This window comes from Anopheles coustani, chromosome 3 (assembly GCF_943734705.1).
Source record: "Anopheles coustani chromosome 3, idAnoCousDA_361_x.2, whole genome shotgun sequence".
Lineage (NCBI taxonomy): Eukaryota > Metazoa > Arthropoda > Insecta > Diptera > Culicidae > Anopheles > Anopheles coustani.
In genome coordinates, this window is record NC_071288.1 from 14,898,787 (window position 1) to 14,924,953 (window position 26,167).

General features: G+C 45.3%; 2 protein-coding genes across 2 annotated transcripts; one reads left to right on the forward strand and one right to left on the reverse strand.

The window, feature by feature from the left end:
- The first annotated feature begins 6,234 nt into the window (after positions 1-6,234).
- Positions 6,235-7,732, forward strand: LOC131271716 (fibrinogen-like protein 1). The gene is made up of 3 exons (XM_058273231.1): positions 6,235-6,677; positions 6,763-7,386; positions 7,450-7,732. Exons 1-3 carry the CDS (start codon positions 6,235-6,237, stop codon positions 7,730-7,732), a joined length of 1,350 nt encoding a protein of 449 aa, XP_058129214.1.
- An 8,289-nt stretch (positions 7,733-16,021) lies between these two features.
- On the reverse strand, positions 16,022-22,851 carry LOC131271726 (connectin-like). The gene is made up of 4 exons (XM_058273243.1): positions 21,991-22,851; positions 21,456-21,672; positions 17,248-17,739; positions 16,022-16,029 (listed from the first exon to the last, which is right to left on the reverse strand). The coding sequence occupies exons 1-4, from the start codon at positions 22,849-22,851 to the stop codon at positions 16,022-16,024; spliced, it is 1,578 nt and encodes a 525-aa protein (XP_058129226.1).
- Between the last annotated feature and the right edge of the window lie 3,316 nt (positions 22,852-26,167).

Sequence of the window (26,167 nt, forward strand, 5' to 3'; positions counted from 1 at the left end):
GAGCCCGAAGAAAATTTTAATTACAGTTTTTGCGGGGTTTTTTTTGCCGGTTCCCTTGCGTTGCGCCGGCTCCGATCATTAGCCGCCATCTATCCGTATTCATGTTTGCTTCCGCTGCAGTTCATCATCAAACTTCCGCTTCATTGGCCTCATCATGCCCATCGCCATCATCATCCGGGTCCGGGCGAGCTGGCTTATCCTTACCGCAGCCTCCGAGCGATGCGATCGGCCCTCTGAAGAGGAGGGAAGGAGTGGAGCCGTATTTCCCGGAACAATTAAATTTCCGTTGCTAAATAAACTTCCCAGCGTGCGTGAGGTTCCACTTTCGTAGGATTTTTGGCTTGGTGTGTATGTGGAAACAATATTCATACCTGTGGAAAGGGTCCGTAGAACCTCTATTAAACTTCATTTAGTTTTTCGATACTTTTTTGTTAGCAAAATCGAAAAGATGAATTAAATAGAAATAATGTTTGACAGGATTCTTTAAACAATGCATGAAAAATGTTTAAGGACAACAATGCCAATAATAAAACTCAACGAAAGAATCTTTCCCTCACGCGGCTTTGCAAAGGCAAAAGCTCCCGGTGTAAGCTATTTTCGTTCGGAAGTTTCCATCTCCAACTGGCACCGTCTCGTCAACTCGCTGCTCTTCGACGGTAAAGACATGAGGTTTTGCAGATTAATTTTGCGCATTCCACTTTTTATTAGTTTCCACTGCGAGGCTATAAAGCAGGAAACGGAACCCGCATACCCGGCGGGGAAAAGTTCACTATTCACCCTACCTTGAAGTAATATTTTGGTTTCCATTCGGAAAGACGCGCATGTTAACGTCAAACAATACGATTTTCCGTGGGTGCGCCCGGGGGAAATGTCGGTTCCATCGCATCACATCGCATACAAAAACACATACACACAAACACCGACGATGTATGAGGCGGGGAGAGTCAAATTAAAAACGAAAGAATTTTTTCCATACACTTTAGGGGCATAGCTTTTCGAAACGGCGTGAAGGATATAAAGATAATGCTCCGAATAGCTGAGCGTCACATTCCCGCTATGCTACGACTTTGTTCTTTGTTTCACGCTGGAAAACTCTGCTTTGGTCGGCTGAGCTGAGGATCGTTACTCAGCCAAAGCTTAAAGCATTCAGCAAGAACAAAGCCCTGGAAGTTCACCGAAGATACATGGCTCGTAAAATTGCTATGATTTGCTCCCCGTAATCGTTGCTCTTTGTTAAATGCTTGAAATAGAACTGGTTTCACTTATCTCCCGCCCCTCCTCCGAAGCAAATGCGAGTCAAACGATCCAACACCTGCAATCGCATTCAAGTGTCCTGTAAACCGATTTCCACCGCATGCGTGCGTGCGATGCAATTATCCGGAGGATGCACTCAACACTGCGCGGCCATAATGTGCATCGAATCGTATCAAAATCGATACATAAACGATCCATAAACAACCCCCATCGTGTCGGGCCGTTTGTGAGGCGTTAATGCATCAAATATTCAATTAAACCCAGCTTCATCCCCGGCCCGGTCGGTTCGTTCTATGCCCGCAGACACACAGACCCCCGAGATGTGGTGAGTGCAATAATCTCGTCCGGCTCATCCTCTCTCCAAGCCCGGCTCTGTCCTGGAATGCCGCCTCGGATACGGTGGCAAATCCTTCCGCAAATCGCTCCAAACAGATACCCGTGTTGGATGTTGGCAAATGCAAAAGCTTAATTGGAATCGCTTTGACTTTCGTTCTAAACTGTCTTATGCAGGCTCTTTACAATTGCTTTGCAGCTTGTTTGAGGAGATGTTGAGCTAAACTCTGTTGGACGTTCGGTGACGTTGATGGCATGCGTTTTGAGCGAGTGAATGAATGTGCCTGGAAATTACATCGACAGCTTGATTCGATGTGCATAGGAGTTCGCAAAGTGAACGAAATGTTTTCAATGTTTATTTTCGTGCTCGAAACATGTGCGTTTGAATACCAAGTAGGTTTAGATTTTCTGAAGGTTTTATATGTGCTAGCTTATTCAAGGCAAACTTTTTTCTATGAATGTCATCTATGAAAACTATAAAAATAAATTATAAAATTGTTCTTCCCTCAACAAAGAAAACCTCGGGTGACCATTCATGAAGCGGAGGAAATTATGCAAATAAAACCAATAAAGCTAGACTTAACCGATCGTTCCAAGGCTTGCGTGAATTTCCGAAGTTTTCCGTCCGATAGTACCCTTCGAACATAATAGTGTGCGATGCACATGAAAGGAACAACTTTTGTTGATCTTATTTAGTAGAGTGTGTTTTCCGCCGACCGCTACTGCTGTCACCTGCATTCGGGGATGATTTTTCCAATTTTCCTCTGCCGAAGTCGCCGATTACGCCGTTGGACATTATTTTATCCCATTTTCTAGCGACGTACTGCAATTCGGACCAGCGAGAACGATCGTAATAACAATATCATCGTCTTTATCGCCACGCCGTGTTTTGCATGCAGGGCCTTGGATGTTCGGAAGATGCGCCGATGGGGGGGAGGAGGTGTTCCGAAAAAGATGGACGATCGCTATCATTGGCAACGGGGGTTTCCACCTGCCACTTTGCAGCAACAGTTCACTGCAGACAGGCAGGGGGTTGATTTTCTTCTACGTTGCTGTGGCATTTCCATTCGCAAATGGCCGGCGTTCGGCGTCGGCGGGTGGAAGGTCACCGGGAAAAGTTTCGCAAAATTTTCCCGGTAGAATAAAGAAAACCGATGGGAAGAAAGGGTTCGCCCGACAATGGAAGGAAGTTGAGATACCACGGAAAGACACATTTTTTCGGTGCCGTTCGGAAAAGTTTCGCTCGCTCGGAGTTGGGAAAGTAGTGCACCGACGCCGTCTGGGACGCCGTGAACAAAGGAGCACACGCGAGCTGCAAAGCTTACCGCGAAAGATTGGTCACCTCGGGCAAGAAATGGCAACGGAGCCATTGCCGTTTGCGAAAAGCTGTCGAGCGGGAGCGACTGAATTTGTGCCACCATGGGGTATTTCAGAGGCCACCTTTACCAGGGCCAATGTTACAATCTCCCGCCCCCCCAAGGGCTGCTATCGGTTAGGTTCGAGCTCCTCGGAGTGTGTTGCCTAGTGGGCGAACCAAGGGTGCCCTACGTGGAAAAGGACGGAGGCACAGTGGCCCAACTCCGGCCCGGCTGTACCCAGTTGGTAATGCGCTCGGGAAAAGTTTGAGGCCACCACGGGCAGACTGGATGTTGGGACCCATCCAATGCAGCGGACGACACCGGACGAGCTCCGAAATGGGATTGGCATTGAATATTCACAATATTTCATCCCATTTTTCAGACGATGTTGCTGCTGCTAATGCTACTGCTGCATCAGCTTTTGCTCCCTCCGGTCGAATGTGCTTCCGACCAAGGAATAGTCCGTGCACTTTCGACCGTGGGTCGGGTGAAGCTGTGGCAACTGGAGATGGACTGACAAATGAGATCGAAAAATTGGGTTTCCTCGTTCGAATGCTCACGAACCGCATTTACGGTTGATGTAAATTCGTTCAACGTAACATAAAACGGTACAACCTGTTTCGGGACATAAGAGCTCGTAAAGGTAACTGCTGGATGGGTAGAAAAGGAAGGATAATGAGCAGTTTTTACATTTCTGTAATCAAGCGTTCGTAATTATTTGAAAAGAAATTAAAAACAACTCAAGTACGAATGTCATGATGTTAGGAGGGTCTGTACTGTCAAAGTAGAAGAGAACACAACATGATGCGGTGAAATTCTTCTGCAAACGGATGCCTAGTGGTCAGAATATAGTCAAAAGTCAGACCTCAAAGCTAGCCGGACACAAACCAACCTTTCCTATTCGTGTGACAGCGTGGCAAAAATACTGTCTGTCGCATCTAAACGTTTCACCCATTGCCGGTCCAAATGTCGCTCTCACTCCGTTCCTGGCAAACACACACACACACACTGCGGACGCTGTCCTGCTGAACATGCAAATTCACTTCATGCTACTTCACTCGAGGCGAATGCAAAAATCCCCGTCTGGAACCGGGGCTGCAGCTGGGAAATATGAAGGAAGAGTCCAGTTTTCGACAGTTATTATGACACGATAAATTATTCCACCTCCATGCCTTACTTTGGCCACTCCCGTTTACCTGGAATCGGGCGACCATGGAGTCCTGGCCTAACTTTCCTTCGTACCAACCCAACGTCCATAGAACGACGACGACGACGACTCCAGCGATTCAATTATGATGTCCAGAGCAAATGGACGACACTTTTGACCTACCACGCCATGCACAGACGGACATGGTTACATGGACGTCTACGTAGCAGTGGCTTGGCACCGAGGCACCCCGTTCGGGATGGAAGCACTTTATTTCGCATCAGAATGCGCCGATCTTCTGCATCCACCCTGCACACTGGCCGAAAAATGGGTAATGTGTCTTGCTAGAAAAATGGCTCCAACTTGCAACATATTTTTCATGTTGGTCTCGATTTTTTGGCATATTCGGGTTTAATTAGTTACACCCACGGACCGTCTTGCCACCGTCCACCCGTTGACACGGCACAGAGTGAACGACGACTTTGTAACGACTTGCACGGGGAGAAGAACTTTCTGACAGTAAATAAAATGTCACTGGCTGGAGAAATTCCAATCAGTGTGATGCAACTCCGCCTTGTGCTATGGTTCTCATGTTTCATCCTAATATTTTTACTTTACTGAAAGGGTTCTTCTATCTCAGTGTGGTTTCCGTGAATTCGTTCCGTGAATGGAGGTCGAGGTGCTTTGAAGAAAATAGCACACAGCTTCTTACACCGAATCGGTTCCGGGACCTCTTTTGTACGATTGTTCCACAGAACGCCACCAAGTCCATTACGGGAAATGAGCTTCTCGCATCAACAGGTATTCCCCGAGTAAGAACGAGACGTACAGCTTCTTTTCGTTGTAACCGGAAATTAAATAACAGTCACATGTTTGGTATCCGTATTCCATGTTGGCTGGCGTTCGCCTTTGAAAGAAGCATCTGATTCACCACAAGATCAAAGAATTATCAAGGAACATACGAACCGCAATCTTATATTTTTCTAGCGTGTAAAAAAACTAGGAGCCAGCATGTTTTCGTTGGTTTTCAGGTTTCTCTTCTTGTTGTGATTCCCCATGATATCTATTTTGTTTCAGAGAAAACAATCCGTACATCGCATTCGATGAAACGATACAAGAAACCACGCACAAATGGTCAGCCATAAAAATTAACACACACGCATATCCGAAAGCGCTCGAAATTTATCATCAAAAAGAATGCCAATAAATCACCGAAACATTCAGTTATGACGTCAAATAGTGCATTGCACCCGGTTGTGCGAGTTGTGCATGTCTGAAATCATGTTTGCCTGTCTTTTGAAGTTAATTTGCATACTGGTGTAGGTCGGTCCGGTCAGAGCGAAAACTCTAACACTATCCGCTAAGCTTCTCCGTCCGATAGGTTCGGTTGCCGCCACCGAAGAAACTGATTAAAAAACGAAAACAACAATCATGAAACAGGTTTTGCAGCTCGAGTGGAATATTTGTGATGGCACTTAAGTTTTCGTTTTGTTCGTTTTTGATCGGGTACGCTTGTTCAGACGTTAACCCCGAACCTGTTTAGTTATTTGAGGACCTGTTTTTACAAGTAGATTATTTTGATAGATTTCTGGTGACACAGTTTAATCATTTTGATTTACACTTTCTATTTCTCTCATCACCTCTGTTCGGCACTGGGTCTTGATCTTCCGCACTGCTGGAGGTCCTAATTTTTGTTTACGTCTTGTCCTTTTCGGGTCCAGATCGCGCCGAGTTTAGATTTCGCAGTGTTCGGAAATTTATTCACACTTCCCAGACATGAGACGAAACATCTTCATACCCGCTTCCTGTTTCACTTTAGTTTCTATCTTGTTTGACAAAGCCAAAATTAATACCTGAGCGAGAAAGTATGCTTGGCGGTAGTTTTTTGGCCAAAAAGAAACCAGTCGACGAGCTTCGCTGGTCCAATAGTTCGCGATCACCAGCGATAGCTTTCTTTTCGCGGTTTTAGATATAACGGTTTTTGGCTAAGATAAGAAACATCATCGATCCAGGTTTTGGGCACTGTTTCCTGGTGACACTAACCAACACAGAGGAAACGTTGTTAGCTTGATCAGAATTAGCAGTCTCAGGGTAGGCGGATCGCTGTTTGGCCGACAGTTACGATTTGGGACCGGAACGAATATGAGGCACCTGCAGCTGCTCCTCTTTGGCACGGTGCTGTTCGTGCTAGCGATGGTGGCTTTTGGTGAGCCGATCCATAGCCACCACCATAACCATCATTTGCTCCATCACAAAAAGAAGCACAACCATCATCATCATCACCACAAGGGAGTGTACGGGTTTGGTGATCCGTTTGCGTCGAATGGTCGTTGGCTACCGGAGGAGGATGCGACGTGCAATTGTGGCTTACTTATGCAGAAGATCAAGCGACTGCGCGAGAAGGTGATGGTGGTACTGAACAAGTTCGATAAACTGCTGAAGGTGCAGGTTGATCTGCGGCAGATCAAAAATCTGCTAAAGAACATCGATCTCTCGCTGACGACGCTGGGAGGCTTTTTGGCCAGCAGCGAAAGCCAGATGGAGGTACTCGGCGAGCAGACGTGGCTAATTTCGGTGGCATTCAGGTAAGCGCGACGTGGAACGATGACGCATCGTCGATCATTCGAGTTCTTGGTGACCTACTTTCTTCCCCTTTACGATCGTGTCCAGTCGCGCCAAGGCCGGCGTAGTGCAGCTTATAACGAAAGAGAACCTGGTAGACTTTCTTGGCACGGTAAAGTCCTCGACCGAGAGCCCGGTGCTGGAGGAGCTGGAAGAGATCACCTACCCGTCGTGTCAGGATCATCGGATCGTGAAGACGGGCGTATACAAGATCTCCGTCAACGTGACCAAGAGCATGTACGTGCTGTGCAGTTTGGACTTTGGCAACAACGCGTGGACGGTGATCCAGAACCGCTACGACGGAACGGAGAATTTCTTCCGGCCGTGGAACCACTACAAGCAAGGGTTCGGTTATTACGGCTATGGTGAGTACTGGTTGGGACTGGAGAACATCCACTCGATGATGGCGGGCCGTGAGCACGAGCTGTTGATCCTGCTGGAAGACTTTGATGGCAAGTTCGCATACGCCAAGTACAAGTACTTCCGCGTCGACGCGGAGAAGGACGGCTACAAGCTGTCCAAGCTGCACCATTACGTCGGTACGGCGGGTAACTCGCTGCAGGACTCGGAGGGCATGATGTTTACCACGTACGACAGGGACAACGACAAGGCGGCCGAGAACTGTGCCGAGAAAAACCACGGTGCCTGGTGGTACAAGGCGTGCGGTGATACGTGAGTGTTGAGTAGGTCATATGAAAAACTTCCCTTATTTACAACTGTTTCATTCTCTTTCAGTAACCTCAATGGAGCGTACCGGAAGGAATACTCGCACGATCAGTCCGGTCTCTTCTGGAAGGAGTTCCGCGGGGTTAACTACAGCCTGAAGCGGACCCGCATTATGATCCGAAGCAGAAAGGACCATCACCACCATCATCATCATCGCCAGCAGGGTTGGGATCCTCACAAGGGCTATCACAGGCTGGAGGGGGAGTACGACACAGCCGATGAATCCGTGGAAGATGAGCTGATCGATGACGATGATGACTTCGTTCCGACCTCTTTCGAGAAAGCTCAGTAGGTGATTGTTGAAGGTGTCGGGCATCGGGTTAATGATTTATTTATACGATTTTTTTTTTGCTAACTTTAACCAGCATCAATAAATGATAGGAATTAAATGACAATTTCACCCAGAGATCGACGCGTTCTTTCCAATAAACCTTCTTTGTGCTACCGATCAAACAATGTGCGGGAAATATTGAATCAATTTGCGGGAAATCATTTTTCCAATAAATTTAACCACCGCCAGGGACTGACGCGGAAGGGAATATATTAATCCACCCGCGCTCCCGTGACTGACTTTATCGGTATGACTTTACATATTTTTCAATCAGTACCACCATTCCCTTCGGCTTAAGGGTGGTTTCGTTTCGGTTTTTGATCCCAGTAAATTTTGTTTTAACACACGATGTGAAATAATAAATCATTTCGTAAGCAAATAATTAATTGAAGCGGAAATTGTGTGTGTGTGTATGTGTGTCAGAGCGCGCGTGGTGGATTTTATTAAATTGGTGGCCAAATGCCTTGGATCAATCTTTGTTTTGCAGCAATATCTCTATCGTCATGGCGAAAAATGGTTCAGTTCAAAGTATTATCGTTCTTTAATTTCGTTAATCGACCAGTGACCCAAAAGTTGCCACACATTATCATGATCGTTTGGTATTATATTACTTTATGCACTTCCCTGGCTTTAAGCTTTTTGCGTTTGGCTTCATTTGGAAGCTCCCCGTCTCCTCTTTTGCGCGTTTGCCAAACGTTACAGAGTACACATATTAATATCTGTAATTTATTTTCTGTCATAATAAATATTCCCTACCGCTCCCGGGAGTGGTACCCTCTTCCCACACGCACGCCCTGCACATCTCCGGTATAATTCGTCAATGACCGTGCGGTCATTCTTTGGTCGTATTTTGGGTTATACTTAAAAAAAACACATACAGGAACTACCCTCCCATTCCAATCCTCAAACGCAAAATGCAAATGGGGCGTCCCCTTATTCGTTTGTTGGGAGGACAGGGACAATTTCGGGCTCTAGTGAATAATTCAAATTATTTTTATTTATTACTGCACTCAGGCCCATCGAAACGGGTTTGATTTATAGGCTCCGATGCTCGTGGAAGGCCTCTACGAGAGTGCCGTGGGCGATGACCCCGAGGCAAAAGGACGATATAACTGAAACCGTAAACGCTCTCATTGTGATTAATCCATAATGCACTTACCGATTGGTCGGTTAGAGATTTTAATTAACTTTAAGTGGGCTGATAATAAATTGCAATTTTTTTTTTTTGGGTACCACAGAGTTTTTATTGCAAAAGATCTGTTTTTGTTTATGTTATTATCATTTCGACGTAATAATAAATGAATTTGCCAATTTAAATATGTTTCAAATGAGCGTGTGCTAAAAGTTAAAACGAGTTCTTTCAATTCATGAAATGCACTGATGCTGAAAATGTTGTAGTATTTACCAATTCCATTGCATTCATTTCTGCACTTGTAATTGCATGTAATGCCTGCACAAATAGGTACCACTTAGCCAACAAAACCATGCAGAAAACTACCGTCAATAGCAGAAAACTGAGCCAACTCGAGTGGAAAAACTATGAAAATCCCCGTTCTCAACGAGTGCTTCAAAGAAAAAAGGTGCCATCGGCCAGGAGCGCGAACAGGTGGAACTCCATCCAGAGCCGGATCAGCAGCACGCTTTTCCCATTCCGGCATGCAACTTAACTTAACGGTATGACCCAATGCCAGGACTGCGAAGAGGCACGGCGAGTAGGTTTCAGCTCGGGCTGCTAATGAAATATTCGTTACCAACGCTCCGTATGGGTCAAAAGTTTGCGATACTTTTGGGATTGCGGTGTTCCTGACCACCACTTTCGCCTAATTTCCTTCCTGGGTCGGGCATTTTGGCCGGCTCTGGCCAGCGTGTCGGAAAATGCATCAGCTGAATTCTAGCGCGTTCGCTTTGATGTCACACCAGGGTGGCACGTATTTTCGTTTCAACTAAGCTCGCTTGAAAGCTGGACCGGATTCGGGTTTGGGCTTTCCCTGCTTTGACTTTACTACGTTTGGAGTGTGTGTGTGTGTGTGTATTATTTGCTTCTCCTTCTGTTCCAATCGTTAGAAAAAATATCATAAGCATGTATGCATTAAAACATGGCACACCGACGCTTTCGGGACAGAACCTTATCGTGTTCTAAACGAAGCCGCTCCCCTGCAGTTCGGGGGACTTTTTTCTAGCTTCTCCACCTACCCCGACGTCAACATAATCATCATTATCGTCTGCATCATCAGATGATTCGTTACCAGTTAGGGTCTCCGAGTGGTGCTTCGGACTTTCGGTGGGCGAGTCGAAAACATTGTACGTGGTTCGGTCGTTTTTGGAAATTCATTTTTGACCTTTTATTTACTCTTTTCTGCATGCCGTTTTCTTCCCAGCATCCACGCTTTGCACATGTTCCCGATCTATTATCTCTTCTGCTCTCATCAGGCGGTAGAGGAGTTGCTTTTTTTTCTTCTCGTTGCTTTTGGTCAGAATTTTTGGAGAAAAACACCCGTGGGGCAGAACAGGTCGTTGGGGTTTACCGTTAGTTTTGCATCCCACACGCTTTAAATGGCTGAGAATTAAATTGGCTTTTAAACTTTTTCCATTTAGCAAATTATGTTAATCCGGAAACTAGCAAACAAGCACACGAGCAAAAAAAAAGGAACCTAGAAGCCCGGTGCACCCTTCGGGCCAGGCCCAATTTTGGTAAACTGGACGCCATAGTGGGCCTTTATTTTTTCGTATTTTCTTCAGAGCGTGTTCCATCCGTGTGTTTTATGTTCTGATTTTAATGTTGCCGAAAGTTTTGTTTTTTTCATTGGTACATCGCTTTTTTTTTTCGTTTCCTACATTCTTGTTGCAACCCAGAATCCGAACGGTACCGTTTTTCTTTGCTTTTCCGTGGTTTTTTGTTGTGTATTTTGCAAGCATTAAAAGCTTCCACCCCGGGGTGGACGATGGCGGTGGCGAATGGACCAGTTTTGTGCGACAACTTTGGTTCCCGGTGGAAATTATGCTCTTGTGTGAGGCTGCCAGGTTTTCGGCTCACCGGAGCTGACGTTAAGTCGTCCAATTACCCTTTGAAGATGCAAATTGTGTATGAGAAAGATGAAAAATTGTTGCAGTTTTTTTCACAAGTTCTATTCTCTCAGTATGTGGTACCCCGAACTGTGAACTATAGTTGGAGGAAACGAGTTTAAATTCTTCAATGTGCGAAATTTGGAAAATTATAGAAACAAGATGATATTGTGAAGACAACCATTGACTTTACATTTTACCTTGAATTTCATCATGGTTTTCATTAACCTTTTCTATTTTTATTTCCTTCTTTTTTCTCATAAATATTTCTTGTAAGAATTTCGGATGAAAATATACTCGGAAGTAATTTTTGCAAGTGAACAACGGTTGAAAACTCGGGTCACGATAAACACGGTCAATTGAAATTGATTCAGCTAGATGTTACAACACGCCTAAAAAGGAACGCAATAATCCCGAGTGCTAATGTGGCATACTTACAGCAAATCCTCTGCTCGATGCAAACAATTGCCAAGTGATTCACTTAACGATTGCAACAATCGCAATCTTCCTGCTCACATTTCGCCTCCCCAAAACCCCTGCAGCGTTCAGAACGATCAGAAAATCAGGAAAATTCTCCCCTTGCCAAACCTAAGCCAACCGCGCCTTGCCTTCATCAAGGGATTCCCTTTTGTTCCGTGGAGTGTTAAACTTAGCCGGAGGTTAATTTGCAAAACATGGTTCTTAAAGGACGCCGGACGGACGGACGGATGGAGATTCCGAGAAGTTGCTGCGGAAGTTTCCAACTTTCCAACCTTTTCCCCGCGACGGTCATCCCGCGTCATCCGTCGCCGACCCGAACCCATCGATCATGCTCCGGCCCCAGTTCGTTTCCGGGCCCGGGTCTAGACAACCGAGCGCTTCGGATTCGGAAGAAGAAGGTCGAACAGTGCTGACCAGCTCGAGTTACGGCAAGGGGAAGGCGTGTTTGGGGACGGCGAGCGAAGAGAGTAAATTACCGACAAGGGAGGATTATAAATTTTAATCTCTTTTTCGTCCGGAGTTTTCTCTTTCGCTCGGTACGTCTTGCCGGGCATCAAACGAGTTCAGGAAGCTGCCAAAGTTAAGACATGTACTTGCCACCCTGCCACGCCATTTTCTTCCGCCAGGCAAGAAGAAAGTTACTTCTTCGGCACTGTCCGGTGGTGGAAAGCGCTAAACAAAAACTCTATCCGACGCCGTGAATCTGTGCGAGAGGGAAAGTGATCGATCCGAAGCTGATTCGCTGATCAATTTAAATAATTTTCTTTGGCTGGATAACAATTAACAGGGCAATCTGTTTGGAAACAGTTCTGCGAACGTAGGGAAAATCTTGTTTGTTGATTGGATAAAGGTTTAAGCAGATGCCATCGAAGAGATTTTAGTGGATTGATAATATTGACGCCATTTGTTCCAAGCAATTGTTGGAAAATTCTCCGGAGGTCAGCAAAACAGTTTCTCGGCGATTTCATCAATTTTTAACGGTACTGTACGAGAGTCCATCCTTTCCCACACTTCTTCAGTATTGACGGAATTGAAACTAATTACTTTACTAGTCACGGCAATGCTGTTTTTTCCTGAACAACAACTTGGGTTGCTTTTACCGTTAAATGTGTTAGGCGAAATGGGATTTTCAGTGAAACACTTTATCCTTACTCATTCAACATAATTTAATCAAGTAATTTGTTTTTCTTTGTAGATATGAATTGATGTATGTAGAAGGTGGTTTATATTTATAGATCGTTTGGATGGACTTTTTAGACGGCTAAGGATCACTTACACTCTATTGAAATTTTATATAATATCGTTTACTTACTCTTTATGAAAATATAAGGACAAACAAAAAAACAAGCCATTCAGTTTAGGTCAATTATGTTTTTATTTTTACTTTCATAGTTGCTAAACCTATTCGTATTAAGGACATCTTTGAAGCATAAAAAATTTTACAAGGATTTTTGTCTCTCCATTTGTCGCCCACCCCGTCTCGTTCGTAAACTTTTATTTTGCGCTTCTGTTTTCACCACGTTTCTTTTGTTCACGCAATTCCGGATTGTGCTGCCTTGTGGCATTGTTTCGATTTATGAAAGTTTCGTGGCGAACTTTCCCATTTCCCCAGCCACATAGGCTACGCATTGTCCATACGGAAGAGTCTTAGGCAAGGCGCGTTGGAGCCTGCTGCTCGTTTGACAGTTCCTGAAAATTAATTTTTATTTTTCTTCCGCACAGCTAAGTCTCGGCGTTCCGTTTCTGTTTGTTTTTCTTCTCATCCACCGCACGTGCTAGGCGGTTCTTCGAAATCGAATTTATCCCGCTTGTGCGTCACCGAAACAATGCCGAAGATGAAGAAAAATAAAATCTTTCAAAAACCAAAACATACTACAAAACCACGTTTTCCTAAGTTAATGCCTACTCACTTGTGGGTTCTCGCTGGTCGGGTGAAAGGAAACAACATGAATCGTCTAACATAATTGTGTGTTTGTGGACAATTTACACGTATGCTTTGTGCCTCGTTTTTATTCATGTGTCCTTGTTGCATTTGCGCGTCGGTTTTTGTTCTTTTTATTTTCGTTTGGATCGATATTAGAAATCAATGCTATGGCAAGAAACCTAACAGTTTTGCCTGCTTTGTTTACTTGTTTGTGGATTTTTCTCTTCTCGCTTTTCAGAACATATTTTTCTTCTCTTGCAAAGTGGGATTTTAACATGTTTGTTTTTTTCCCTCTTTTGCGTGCCCCGTCAGAGTTGTCGAATCTACACCTCACTCTAGAAAGGTGTTTGCTTTCTAAGTTCGCACATCTAGAATCACATTTATACAGTATTTACAGATGAAAAGCATGCGTGAACGATCTTTCAGGATGCTGTGAGGGAGTGTTTTGAATTTTATTTGAATTTGTGACTGTTTTTATTTTATATCTATAATCTGTGAAAGTATGTGTATTCTGCAATCATTGTTTAAGTGTTGTTCTAGCCTCATCGTTTGTAGTCTTCCTTTGCTCACATTCTCGTATGTTCACTTTGCAGGCTTCGTTATGAACATTATGCTGCTTCTCGGATTATTCTTAATTATTTTTTACCCTTTTTGATTCACTCTTTTTCCCATCTTTCGTATATTCTCTCGGTTTAATCTGTTCCGTTTCAAAAACGAATACCTTCAGTGTTGTTTAAGGACGTCTCATTCTCAAGATTTCCGTCCTAGTTGATCGTCGCGAGGGCCGTCGGACGCTTAAAGCCACATTCATCACCACCGAACCCTCTGGTTCGGATGGGCCAGGCGCGCAATTTAGGCCCCTCCAAGCTGCGCAATCCCGTGTGGCGAACGGCATCTTCGCTCGTAAATCTTCGTTACGGAACTTTCGAAGTATCTCCTAAATCCCGGACCCGTCCCGGAGCACGAGGGAAAACTTTTCCTCTCCCCCCGAATAACCAGCGCTTGGGAACCGTCTGCCGCTGCCGTCGCCAGTGGAAAACTTCCCTCCAGACGTCGTCGCCGCCGTTCGAACTCCCCGGCGTAATGTGATTACACTCAATTACGCAGATTACACTCGACTACTAATTGGGTGCGCTAGTTTTATGTTTCTGTTCGGGAGTCGTTTTTCTCGCTACGCCAGTTTTCGCGTGCGTGTTTGTGTGTATCCGCCCTGTTTCTTATTATTGCCCCGTGAAGCTATTACGACAAACGAAGCGCCAACTTCATTGGCAGCACTTCCTTGGGCGCCCTTTAGCGGCACCTTTGGCCGATTGCGGATACCCGGAGCGAAACACCGAGTTGGCGTTCGGTTCTTCGGTTTTTAGTGCTCATTTTTCCTCCCCTCCTCCCCAGCGTATCGGTTACGTCGAATAAGCGGGGCAGAGGATAACTGAATTGTAGCCTTAAAACGGGGGGTGGCGTGGGGCTAAATCAACTTCCCATTTCCCCCGAGTCTACTTCCAGGCCGGCTTTTCGCCGGTTTGGTTTTTACATTCCGCAACTTCGTTTCGGTTTTATTCCCCCGGCCTTCGGCGCATGGCGTACTGCACGGCGTACGCGTACATTAAATATTAATTTGGTGTTCGGAAGGGGCTTTTTTAGGACTTCTCGCGCGACACGAGCAGCCTCGCCGGTATCGAGCTGGAAGTGAGAGAAAAACAACGCCGACATCCTTTTCCGTTTCGCCTGAGTCTTCCGACGATGGTTTTTCCTGGGAAGCACTTGAAGACGATTAAAAAAAAAAAAAAGAACAACCGAACGAATCCTGCAAAAAAAGCACGCCAACTTTGCGTCACGAAAAAGAGTGCGACTGCCGTTGGGCGTACATCGATGGGAAGAAAATTGATCAAATACCGGAAACGGCGACCGGAAGCGTGCTGCTGTGGTTTGGAGAGCGAAAAGAACGAAACCTCCGTCCTACCTATTTTGCCAGCCACTTTCGGGCCGCCGCATCCTTTCGCCCTCCCGAAACCGAACCCCGTGTGCTTTATGTTCGCCCATTTTACACATTTTACGGTGCAGTTAAATCGTACGCTTACGCACTCTGTTATTTTATAAACATTTTTTGACGGGTCTCTTGTTTGCCTCTCGGGTTTTTCGACGACTTGTCGTACAGTCTGTTGAACATCATGCAGTTTGTCGGGTTGCTCGTGGTACCGGGGGTAATGGTTCCAGTTCGGTTCATTTTCCCTTCCACCTCCTCCCCCTTCCATTTAACTGTTTTTGACTGCTCATTTTAACCAATTTCATGTTTCGGTGTTGGTGGTGGTTTACTTTCGGTGTGGGACGTATTTTATGGCGATTTTGGGTGTGTGAGCGTCGCTGACGTTCGTCAACGCGGTTTTTTGTTGGCTTGTTCTGTGCATAAGTCTGGTTTGTTGATGTACCAAACGGTTACATTCGCCTGCGAACTGAAGGAGTATAATTTTCACATGTAAAAGCATGAGAAGAACCAAGCATAATGCTGCCTTTTCTCGGCGACGAACTGCTTCAAACGGAGGCTAATATGTATTTCTTTCGTTTCAGCTGTCGAGGCATGTCGTTGAATTACGGCCCACACGATGACATGATTTCGTGTACGCCTAAAAGAGTTCGACAACCCAAACCCAAACGGTGATGTAATGTAAGGACGCATCGGAACAGATTCCAAAGCTTCGGGACAAAGTGCGTCACGTCAGCAATTCGCTAAAAAGAGTAGCACTCAAACTGGGGCCTCGGGAGTACACCGAATGCTGGGGTGCTGCCTAATGAGCTGCAAAAGAGGCACATTTTGAGACTTTACGGTTCAAAAGACATGTCGGTGGAAAGCGTGCAGCTGGAGGTTGTTAAAGTAAGCTCGGTTACGACCAGAGACCGTTATCAACAGCCATCAGATGTTAATTTATCAACAGAGATTGAGTAAAACAATAAATGTTTATCGGAGTTGAACGCTCACGCTCGTCTGGAAATTGAAAGCTTTTGGCAAGGATATGGATTTTGTGGCGGAATGTTGTTGCAAGTTCATTACGGTGAAATTTTTTTTCTATGAGTTGTTTACTCAACATCAACATAATGTTTAAGCATCAGCAGATTTTTTTAAGATTCTTCAAATTAAACCATTACATCATAGCATAAAAGATTGGATTGAATGGTAGCGGAATGCATCGTTCCTTTACTTAATTTAAAGAGCCGAACATTTGGAAGTGAATAAGGAAAAAACAACTAAAATAATTTGTCTATAATCCTATTTCAAAAAATCTGATTGAAGTGCTTGCCAGTTGCAACACGGGTGGAGAAAATTTTGGGCACATTTTGAATTGCATCATCTGATAAGACTTTTTCAGTGCTATGTACATCCAGAGCGGTAGCTTAGGTGTGAAAATGTCTGAAATGATCTCCGGAGTCTGCTTTCACCAACCATTGTGCAAAGAGAGGGAGAGAAAGAGAGAGTAGGAGATAGTTTAGTAGTACCTGAACTTGTTTGGGAATATATTTACAAGGCGTTCTGCGAGCGTGGCCAATAGTGTCAGACGAGAGGAGTGGCGAATATTTGTGTATGCGAATTTACGGCCACCTTTGACTTAGACTAGGACACAACAAATGGCCATAAACTTGCTCTGTATAAATTCGATTTTCATTCTAGTTTACCTTTGTTTATCTACTGCAAATCCTCGCGTCGGCTTTCCGTCGGTGGAAACGGAATTATGTACACCCGCCCTCTTGCTTTCGTTTCGTTTCGTAACCGAATGACCAACTAATGGCGAAAGGATGGTTAATTTTTATATCTTATAAACACATTTTAACGACCTTTTAAATCGGACATTGGGACAAGAAAAACTGCCGCTTCTCTTGTCTAGCTCTTCATAAGTCTACTATCGGATCGTTTACATGCCTAAAGGGATACTGAAAGCCGTTCACAACTAACATCCCAAGGATCGCTGAGCTAACAAAAGAACGGAAAGGGTACCTACGAGCGCAGTCCAGCACCAACCGCTGGAATGTCGGCTCCCACGACCGCTGCCGGGGGCCGCCACCGACGAGCGGTAGACCATGTCGAGCCCGATCGATTCGCGGGACAGCGGAAGCTCCGTCGGCTCGTCCAGCTCCTTCGGGCACGGCAGAATGATGTCCTTCGGGAGCTTCATCAGCGTGACCGTCTGCAGCTGACCTTTGTCCTGAGGCGGGACCAAACTCTGGCCACCGTCCCCGGCCGATCGGCTGGAGCTAAACTTCTTGTGGACCGATAAGGCTTGCTTCCGGTGGCCTGCCTCGTCGTAGTAATCGTCATCCGGTTCGAGCGGGTTGCGGCCGAAATCCTTCAGCTGGGTATGCACCAACGATGAGGCGCCGTACATTCCTGGCGCACCTTTCACGTCGTACAGACACTCCACCTGTTGCAGGGTGTACCGAAGGTCTTCGTTTTTGGTGCTGTTGCGCAAATCGAACAGCCAGAGCAGCCGGCAATCGCAGATGAAGCGGTTTTCTGTGGAAAAGAACAGAAAAACATATACCGTTGAATGTAAACTGAAACGATAATATAGCATTTTCTTGCCAATGCTACATTTTCATTGCGCGTTTGAAATTTTGCCAGAATATTGAAATTGAAAACAACTCCATTTTCCCGTTCCAATCCTTTCGTCGAACTGCGATGTTCTCTCGGTTGCCTACCTTCAGGCGCTTCCAAGAACTTTGTAGAATTGAAATTTCTTGGAATATTTGACTGTTTTCGTTGTTGTGAAAGCACCGTTTGTAACACGTTCTTGACAAGCTAAAGCAAGTTTCAATATGTCCATAATATACGCTTTTCTTGTTACTTACTCTTTTATGTTCGCCCGAAAACCACATCAACCTGATTCTCGATGTTTGATAGCTGGCAGCAAACTTCAGAGTTTCAGTTTTTGTATTTATGCATTCGAACATTTGACATTGACGTGCGAACACCCTGCACTCCGGTGCGAAACAGGTCAGGGCAACTGTTTTCTAACTTTCCTGACAGCTGACGCATTCCGTCATAAGCATCCAACCGCCTGCCAGATGCGGGGCTGTCTGTTAACTTTCCGCGGCGAAAAATATCGATACCGAAGCGATCGTTTTTCACCTAGGACCGGAGAAATGCTTGTGCTGCGCTGCCGAACACCTTCCATCGCGTTTTAAATTCCTCTGCAGCGTGACTGATGATGTGGGTTTATAGCAACAATCCACGGTTCCGTCACCTTTGACTTTAAAGTACACGTACAAGTTCAATTCGGTAAACAACACCCATCGTCTTTTGCCCCCGCTTGAACCATCCGGCTCCTCCAAGGGGTCGTGTGAAAGTGTCAGCCTGGAATCTATCAATAATCTCCTCAAGCGGGAGCCATTTTCCAAGGACGAAGTTTGTTTTCCGTTTCGCTGCAGGCGTTATCGATGGTGGAAAATAATCTGCCAGCGCATCCAGTGCGAGGAGGAAACAGTTAAACAGGTTAAATCAACCCGCTCGTCAAGCGGAGGTGGCGTGAATTCTTAATGTGGGCAAACTTTCATAAATTTCCTTCCATTCGATTACAGTTTGCCAGCGTTTGTTTGGTGGACGATCGACAGGCGGGAGGAATTTGAAAAGAAACATGATTGATTGAAAACTGATGTGCCTTGCGCTAGTCGAAGGAATGTTCTGTTAAAGTTCTTGAAAAAAAAAGTTACATGAACGAAACCTGTTTTAAGCTTTCAAAACCAAGGATAAAGCTAATTTTACCTCTACCGGATGTTAAAGCGCCCACGAAACAACCCTTGACAACGCGGAAAAGTTAGCTCCTGGAAGCGAAGGTAATCATCGGGGTGTCAATTTTGCCAAACCGCCAGTGAGAGCCATTTTGTGGTCAGACGCTAACGTTGGCCACCAGCGAAACGAAACCTCACACTTGACATTAATCGTCATTAGCGTACGGGAAAAAGCAGTACTCCCACTTCTTTTCTTTTTCGTACAAAGTTGTCTTTTTTCTTTCGTCCGTATCGCTCGGAACTGGTTTCCCGGCGATTTCAGTTTTCCTGGCAACGGAAAACTGACGTGATACAGACTCCTGGGAAGGTGTTGGCAAAAGTTTTTTTTTTGGCTTTTACGGCTAATGAAAATTTAAATGAACTCCAAAGTATGTTCGGTCCAAGGTATGGCATTTGCTATAACTTGCCAGAGCATAAAGGGAAGTCTGACGATGAGATATAAAAAGGGCACATAACACAACCAAACTTCCCTTCCCCGGTTAATGAAAACGATGATTGATGGCAGTTGTGTGTGTGTTTTTTTCTTCTTCTGCTTTCAACCGGAGCCAGTACGCTTAGTTGGACGGCGCAAGTTGAAGCCGAATGTTTTTGCGGTCACTTGCTATCGTCTAGATTTATTGAAAAATGCCGAGGCAGTTTTTGGTAGCACAGTTTTCCGCACAGCCCACGAATGACACTTTTCGGATTGGGGTGGGGGTATGGGGAGGGGGGGGGGGAGGATTCGTCAGCCTCTGGTAATGGTGATTGATGTTGGACCAACTCGGTGCTCAGAAAAATTCCCCACCTCCATCCCCAGGGTCCCACGCAGGAATTCGACGGAAAAACAAACCACGGGAGCCAGCGAAACTTTTCTATGCAAATGGACACAACCCATCTCAACGCCAAGGGCGCCAACGCCTGAAGTTGCTTTCATGTACGAACATTGTGACATGTGGTACTTTCCACCACACCACACAGAACAACATCGGAACACAAAAGTCCAAAATCCCCCCCTTCCCCGACGCACACGTGCCCGGGCATGCATCAAAGGCAACGAAAGGTATTTAAATGTGAACCGAAAAGTGTTATTTTTGTTAATTAAAAGCAGAGAAAAAATTGCCCAAGCTTCACCATTTTCTCGAACACTCGTTTTCGGTGATTACTCTTTCGGGTGCCTCTTTTTCCTCTCCCCCGCCCGAGTGACGAATGATGTGTTTTACGCGTCCGTTGAACCGGTCAGCTTAACATTGCAAATAATGTTTTTAATGAATACATTTCTGTGAAATTTTAAATTATGCATTGAAATTCTCGCATGTGCGCGTCGGATGATGGAGTGTTTAAGAAGCATCGGGCCGCAAAGTAAATTGGCATCGCTGGATCAAAGCTCGGGCTGTTCTTTTTTCTTCTTGTGGTCAATTAATCCCACCTTGTCCTTGTCGAAGTGGAGGTGGATCTGAGTTTCACGAAATAAATTGCCCTCACCGTTAACCCCGTGAGATTGGCTTGCTAGGCTCGGTGCGCATCATTAGCATATTCGTGTGCGTCGGTGCGTTGATAAAGACAAATTTCGTTGTGCTACAAGTCATTAAAACCTTCGCCAGGGATCAAAGAGCTTATTTGGTTATGAAGTAACGCAATAAATCCAGTCCGATTGGAATGAGAAATTATATATTCATAAATGGAGCAAAAGGTCTTCAATCCTTTGAGGGTTAATATTGTGTAATGGTAAACATATTGGACTTGCTTGCAATCTTGCAAAATGGTCACTGAAGTGCAATGGAATGTTATTTTCATATTGATATTGTCTCAGGAGAATGTTGTCTCAATTCATTGAAAATTGATTGTCCTGGATTTAGTCCTATATCTTCTTTCGGGCAATTACATCAAGTTCCAAGTGTAGTACGTTTTGAGACTGAAGTAAATGAACAATTTCGAGCTTTGAAATTTGATACTCCTCATTCAAATGTTCCCAGGACCAAACTATCCATTCCACGCTCATCTACTTGGTAGTAGAAAGCACAAACAAGTCCCTTTAAAACTGCTTCGTTAAGCTTTCTCTCGAGACTGATTTCCCCGAGGCGCCCGGTTTACCAAACCTTGCCTCACTAACCCCAATCCGGGTGAGTCGTTTACGGTTTTGTCTCCGTTTCGATTTGTTCTATTTTTTGCCCCTTTCCCAAACCCTAGTTGCCCACATTTGGTCCCACTGGGGAGCGTTCGAAAAACCTCCGGCCGTTCGGCTCCGTTCTGGCAGTAAAATAAAGGGACCTTTTTGAAGGTAATCGAGGCCACGGCAACGCTCCAAGGCCTCGGCACAGAACGGACGAACCCATTGTGGCACTAATTGGGTTGAGATTTGCACGTGTGGCCCGAGAGCCGTATAGGCCGAGATCCTTTTTCCTTCGTCCTCCTTTGCCCCACTCACGTCATTCGTAGAAATAAATCCTGGCGGACCGTACTTACCTTTAAGGTGAAGGATGGCCGTACTGTTGACTAGATTGTCCATCAGCGGGAGGAAGTTGTTGTACGTAATCGTTTCCAGCTGATTGGAGTTGAGGTTCAGGTTGAGGACGGCTGGTACGCCGGTGAAGATGCCTCGCTCCAGCCGTTTCAGGCGATTGTTTTCCAGGTTCAGCTTCCGCAGATTGTTCAGCCCGTCGAACGCTCGGGCGGACAGTTTCTGTGAAGGGTACGGTGATACAATTAAATTGAATCATTAAATGGTTGCTATTCCTACCGCTCCCTTTGGAGACATGTGTCATGCGACCCATTTTGTTTGTAGCAATATCCTGCTAGTTTTGTATCTCATGCTATTGTATTTTATGACAAGGGGAGCTAAAAGCTAATAGCAATTTAGAGAAACTATACACTAAAACGATGTACTGCCTTCTCGATTAATGGCGGACATGAGAGGAGGGTGATTAACATTCAAATTCTTGAATCTAAATGATTGTTTGCATTGGTTTCGCCACCCATGGCAAATCTCAATCGCACATACCTCGATCTGATTCTGATCCAAATCCAGCTCCTGTAGGCTCCATAGCTCTGCGAAGACTGTATCGCCGATGGAACTTAAGCTGTTGGCAGTCAGCTTAAGTATTCGCAGGTTCCCAAGTCCCTTGAAGATCTCGCGCGTCAGTACGGAGATCTGGTTCGACTCCAGCTTCAGCTCGTCCAGGCTGGTAAGGTACACGAACACGTCGTCGTGTAGGATGGACAGATTGTTGAAGTCCAGGTTGAGCTTACGCAAAGCCGGCAAATGTACGAGAGCCTCCTTGTCCAGCTCGAGAATTTCGTTCCGCTCCAGGTTGATCTCCTCCAGGTACGGATGGTTGGCAAACGCGAACGGGTGCACGATCCGTATCTGGTTCTTGTGCAGTGTCACGTTTCGAAGCTCGGTCAGGTTACCGAACGCATAGTTCAGCAGATCCGGTATGACGCCGTACTCGATCGTCAGCTGTTTGAGATACTTGAGCGTGTGCAGGACGTCGGAGGGGATGTACGCCAGGTTGCCTATCTTCTGCACGGTGATCTTGAGCTGCTCGAGCGTGGACTGCGTCTGGAAGGCGAGCCAGTTGGCGTCCTTGCGGGGCAGCTCCTTGCTGAAGATCCAACAGTTTGCCTTCTGCGCCTTCACGTGTGGATCGTCCGGGCTGCAGTGACAGACGAGTTTCATTTCCCGATCCCCCGAGCAGAGGTTCATCAGCGGCGACGGCACGATCATGGGCGGCAGGTTGGGCTGTGGCATGGACTTGCCCTTTTTTGTGTCCTTCTCCCGGTATCGACTTTCGATCGGGCTGGTGACGATGCACAGCACCAGAAGCGCTAGCGTTAGGTTCTGATATGTCGCAGATACCATCGTGAAGGCGAATTTTGTATGCTCTCGCTATCGTTCCCTGTTGTTATGGGTTGGAAAACTTTTCCCACGCTACATTCAAGCCACCTGTAACGAGGGAAAGTAAAGCGACGACAAAGAAGTGGTGAGTTACTGCCGTACATTTTACGCTTACTTCTAGTGGATAGCGAGAAATGCTAATTAAAATTAATTTGCTGGGAAGTAAACAATAGAACAAACTCACAGTTTGCCTTTCATCGTAGTCATAATTATGCTACAGGATTATTTCGCTCAAAACACATCCGCACACAACCAATACGATGTCAAAAGTTAGAGTTGATTGCAAAACATTTTCCCGCACCAACGTGTAGCGAATGGGCATGAACAGAAGCGTTGTGGCTGTACGTTCCGTTCAAAACCACCTTGTTAGAAGCACAGGTAGCGTATGAGTATCGCTAACGAGTTTATTTGTAACAAACTGATGCTCAAAAAGTTGATCATGCATAGCTTAATTTCTACACACAACATGTATCCACACTGAACAACATATTCGCGTTCGAACAGGTACGGATTTGCTATGTGTTTCGGCGATAATTTCACAACAAGATGCTTCAACACGATAGAGAGATATTTTAACATTGTAAATGTGTGTCGTTAAAATGCGTCAGCTTAAAATCTTCTGCAATCTGTGGATTTGATACTACTTTTTCAGAAGTTTTTTTTTTATATGCAACAGGAAAATTTGAACGAAGCGGAAAGGTGCAGATTCTCTTCTTCGTATCGATAAAATCGACTGAACAGGCAAACGAAGGCATGAAAGCCTGGGAGATAAAAGAAAACCCAGCTCTTGTATGCAGCGATAAAGGATGCGGAAAGAATGGAGCAACTCAATAAATGAACGGATGGAAAAAGCTCGCCAGCTCGCCGAAAGTTAAACAGAACGAAGCAACTACCGCAGGCACGTAGCCGAGCAGGGTAGGGAACCGAGTCAGCGAACAGCTTTATTATCGAAGTAATTTCCTGTTCCGAGACTCGGTGGCGCCGATCACAAGGACTTGAGCGCGCCTCGCTACGAGAGAAGAGCATGTTCCGACGATGTTGGGGAAAGACTTTCACCGATTGCTAACGAATGGGCAACATGGAGACTGGCCAGCTGGCTGGGTTGGGCGGGGAGTGTGAGGTTCTGAAATGGCGTAGTAGATGAAAAAAGCGTCTCCAAACGGTACATTAAGGTTCTCGCAGTGGCAAACAAGAAAAAGAGAAACAAAAAGAATACGCCAAAAACATTGCCCCAATGATGGCTGGAAGGCTCGAGGAAAATTATGAGGGAAAAAGTCAGCTTCTGGGCTTATGAAAAATACATCAGGATCAATAGAACGGATCAATTGGGAGGAAAGAAGCGATGCAGAATTTGAATCTTTTCGGTTTCGTTTTGGAAAGAGAAGTAGGTCCGAGAATTGTTTGAACGGATCTTTTATTCTTTCATAGAACTCGAAAGGCATCCGGAAAAAATTGAAAAAGTCTTGTTCTTTGGATTAAATTGAGTCATTTTCTTTTCTTTTCTTTTTGAATTCCTGTTCCAGCGTTTTCGAGATGAATGTGAAGCCATTATTCGAATTGATAAAAAAGAATCAAACAAAATGAACGCCATCCTGTTGGCCATAAAAATCAAACCGGGATAAAAGGTGCTGGCGAATGTAAAATGGAAAGGAATTGCAATAATTGTATTACAATGGTGAGATCAAATTGCAATAAAAACCAAATTGCAGCCCTACACTGGCCACCGGTGGGCGTGAAATTTGATAGTCTGTTGAAATATTACGTCTCATTTGCACTTTATTTCCTTCCAATTACAGCCCCACTTCCGGCGCTCCGGTTCGTGGGCGGAAATGTAAATCAATTGGGCAAAAGTTTCTTACGAGTCGAAAAAGAAGTTAGTGAGAAAAGCTAAGTAAAAAAACAAAATGTTCCTGCACGATTTGCATGGTTTCGGTGAAGCACAGCATAATCATTGGCAGCACAATTTTTCACAATGGTCAAGAACAGACATTCTTTTCATGTACTTCTTTCCCTTCTAAAAGCTAGTAATCATTCGATGGAATAGGAAATATCTGCCCACTCCTCGTTGGACGGATGTATCCGGAGAGATTAGCTTGAACTATAGGGCAGATTAACGTTTTGTGTTGTAGCATTGATGGGCTTCGAAGCTATAAGAAGGATTGAACCACGCATATTCGAGCGAGTAGAATCAACAAAATAAAAGATTCACTCGCCCGAAGGCTTAGCATGAATTGTCCGTTTTCTTCGGCGGAATTTGCTTGCGCATCGTTTCCATCTATTTACCTATTTTGCTTAGAGGCGAACCAAAACCGTTGCGTATCCTCCCTTCCCCCCACCGCTCGCGTTACGGAATGATAAATATTCTACGAAAGTGAAGCCTCGAGAATTGGCATAAGATGAGCAGTCAAACGATGATTGAGCATAAAATTGTCGATGTCGATCGAAAAAGGGAAGGGAAACAACGGGCGCAGAACGAAGGGGAAACATAAATAAAAGCAGAGCAGAAAGACAAAGCAAAACACCGGCTTCCGATCCGGAAGATTGAGATCAAGAAAATGATGAACAAAACGAGTGGCGGAACCGAGAGAAATCCTGCGAAAGAGACGCCAACTCATCGAGAGTGTGTGTGTGTGAGAGAGCGAAGGATAGTGTGGTTTTTCGGGGGCCGCTACTGGATTGATTTATTTCCGGTAGTCTGACCTCGACCGTCTTGACTTTTACTGCCCCCAACGAGCCCGAATTTCATTCGACCGTTCGATTTTCCGCATAGTCTTGGAAGGTTGCTCCGGAAGGAAGGTTCTTGCCGGCCTTGGCGAGGAGGCGAGAGTATTCGATGAAATCGTACGGAACTGACAGCCCACTGGAAGGAGGATCGGAATCGGAAGGTCATGATATTGTTGATTGATAAGGATAAACCTATGGGGCTTTCCGAGCGTCTTGCGTTGGACAGTCCCTTCGGGGAGAATGAATTAATCAAGCGCAGGAAGTGAAAACTAATTAAATTATGGCTGCAAATCAATCGGCAAAGCATATCATTAGCATTTCGCTATTACCAGCGTCGGGCGAAGAACGATTTCATGCGATAGTATTGGTTGGAGATTGAATTTTATTAAATATCACTTTGAAGCTAATATTGCTCAGAACGAGCAACGCAAGCGCCGGACAAAACTTTTCTCATACTTTCTGAGATCATATCAATGACCGTAGGTCGTTGCCGTTTCATAAATATTATTTTCACAATCTCTGACCTCCTTCTCTTTTATCTACATTCCATACCGGT

Excerpts from the sequence above, each read along its gene's own strand:
- LOC131271716 (XM_058273231.1), top strand. The coding sequence starts at position 6,235 with ATGAGGCACCTGCAGCTGCTCCTCTTTGGCACGGTGCTGTTCGTGCTA. Across the intron at positions 6,678-6,762 it reads CTAATTTCGGTGGCATTCAG|TCGCGCCAAGGCCGGCGTAG; the intron begins GTAAGCGCGACG and ends GATCGTGTCCAG. Across the intron at positions 7,387-7,449 it reads TACAAGGCGTGCGGTGATAC|TAACCTCAATGGAGCGTACC; the intron begins GTGAGTGTTGAG and ends ATTCTCTTTCAG.
- LOC131271726 (XM_058273243.1), bottom strand. The coding sequence starts at position 22,851 with ATGGTATCTGCGACATATCAGAACCTAACGCTAGCGCTTCTGGTGCTG. Across the intron at positions 21,673-21,990 it reads TGGATCAGAATCAGATCGAG|AAACTGTCCGCCCGAGCGTT; the intron begins GTATGTGCGATT and ends TACCCTTCACAG. Across the intron at positions 17,740-21,455 it reads GGCCATCCTTCACCTTAAAG|AAAACCGCTTCATCTGCGAT; the intron begins GTAAGTACGGTC and ends TCTTTTCCACAG.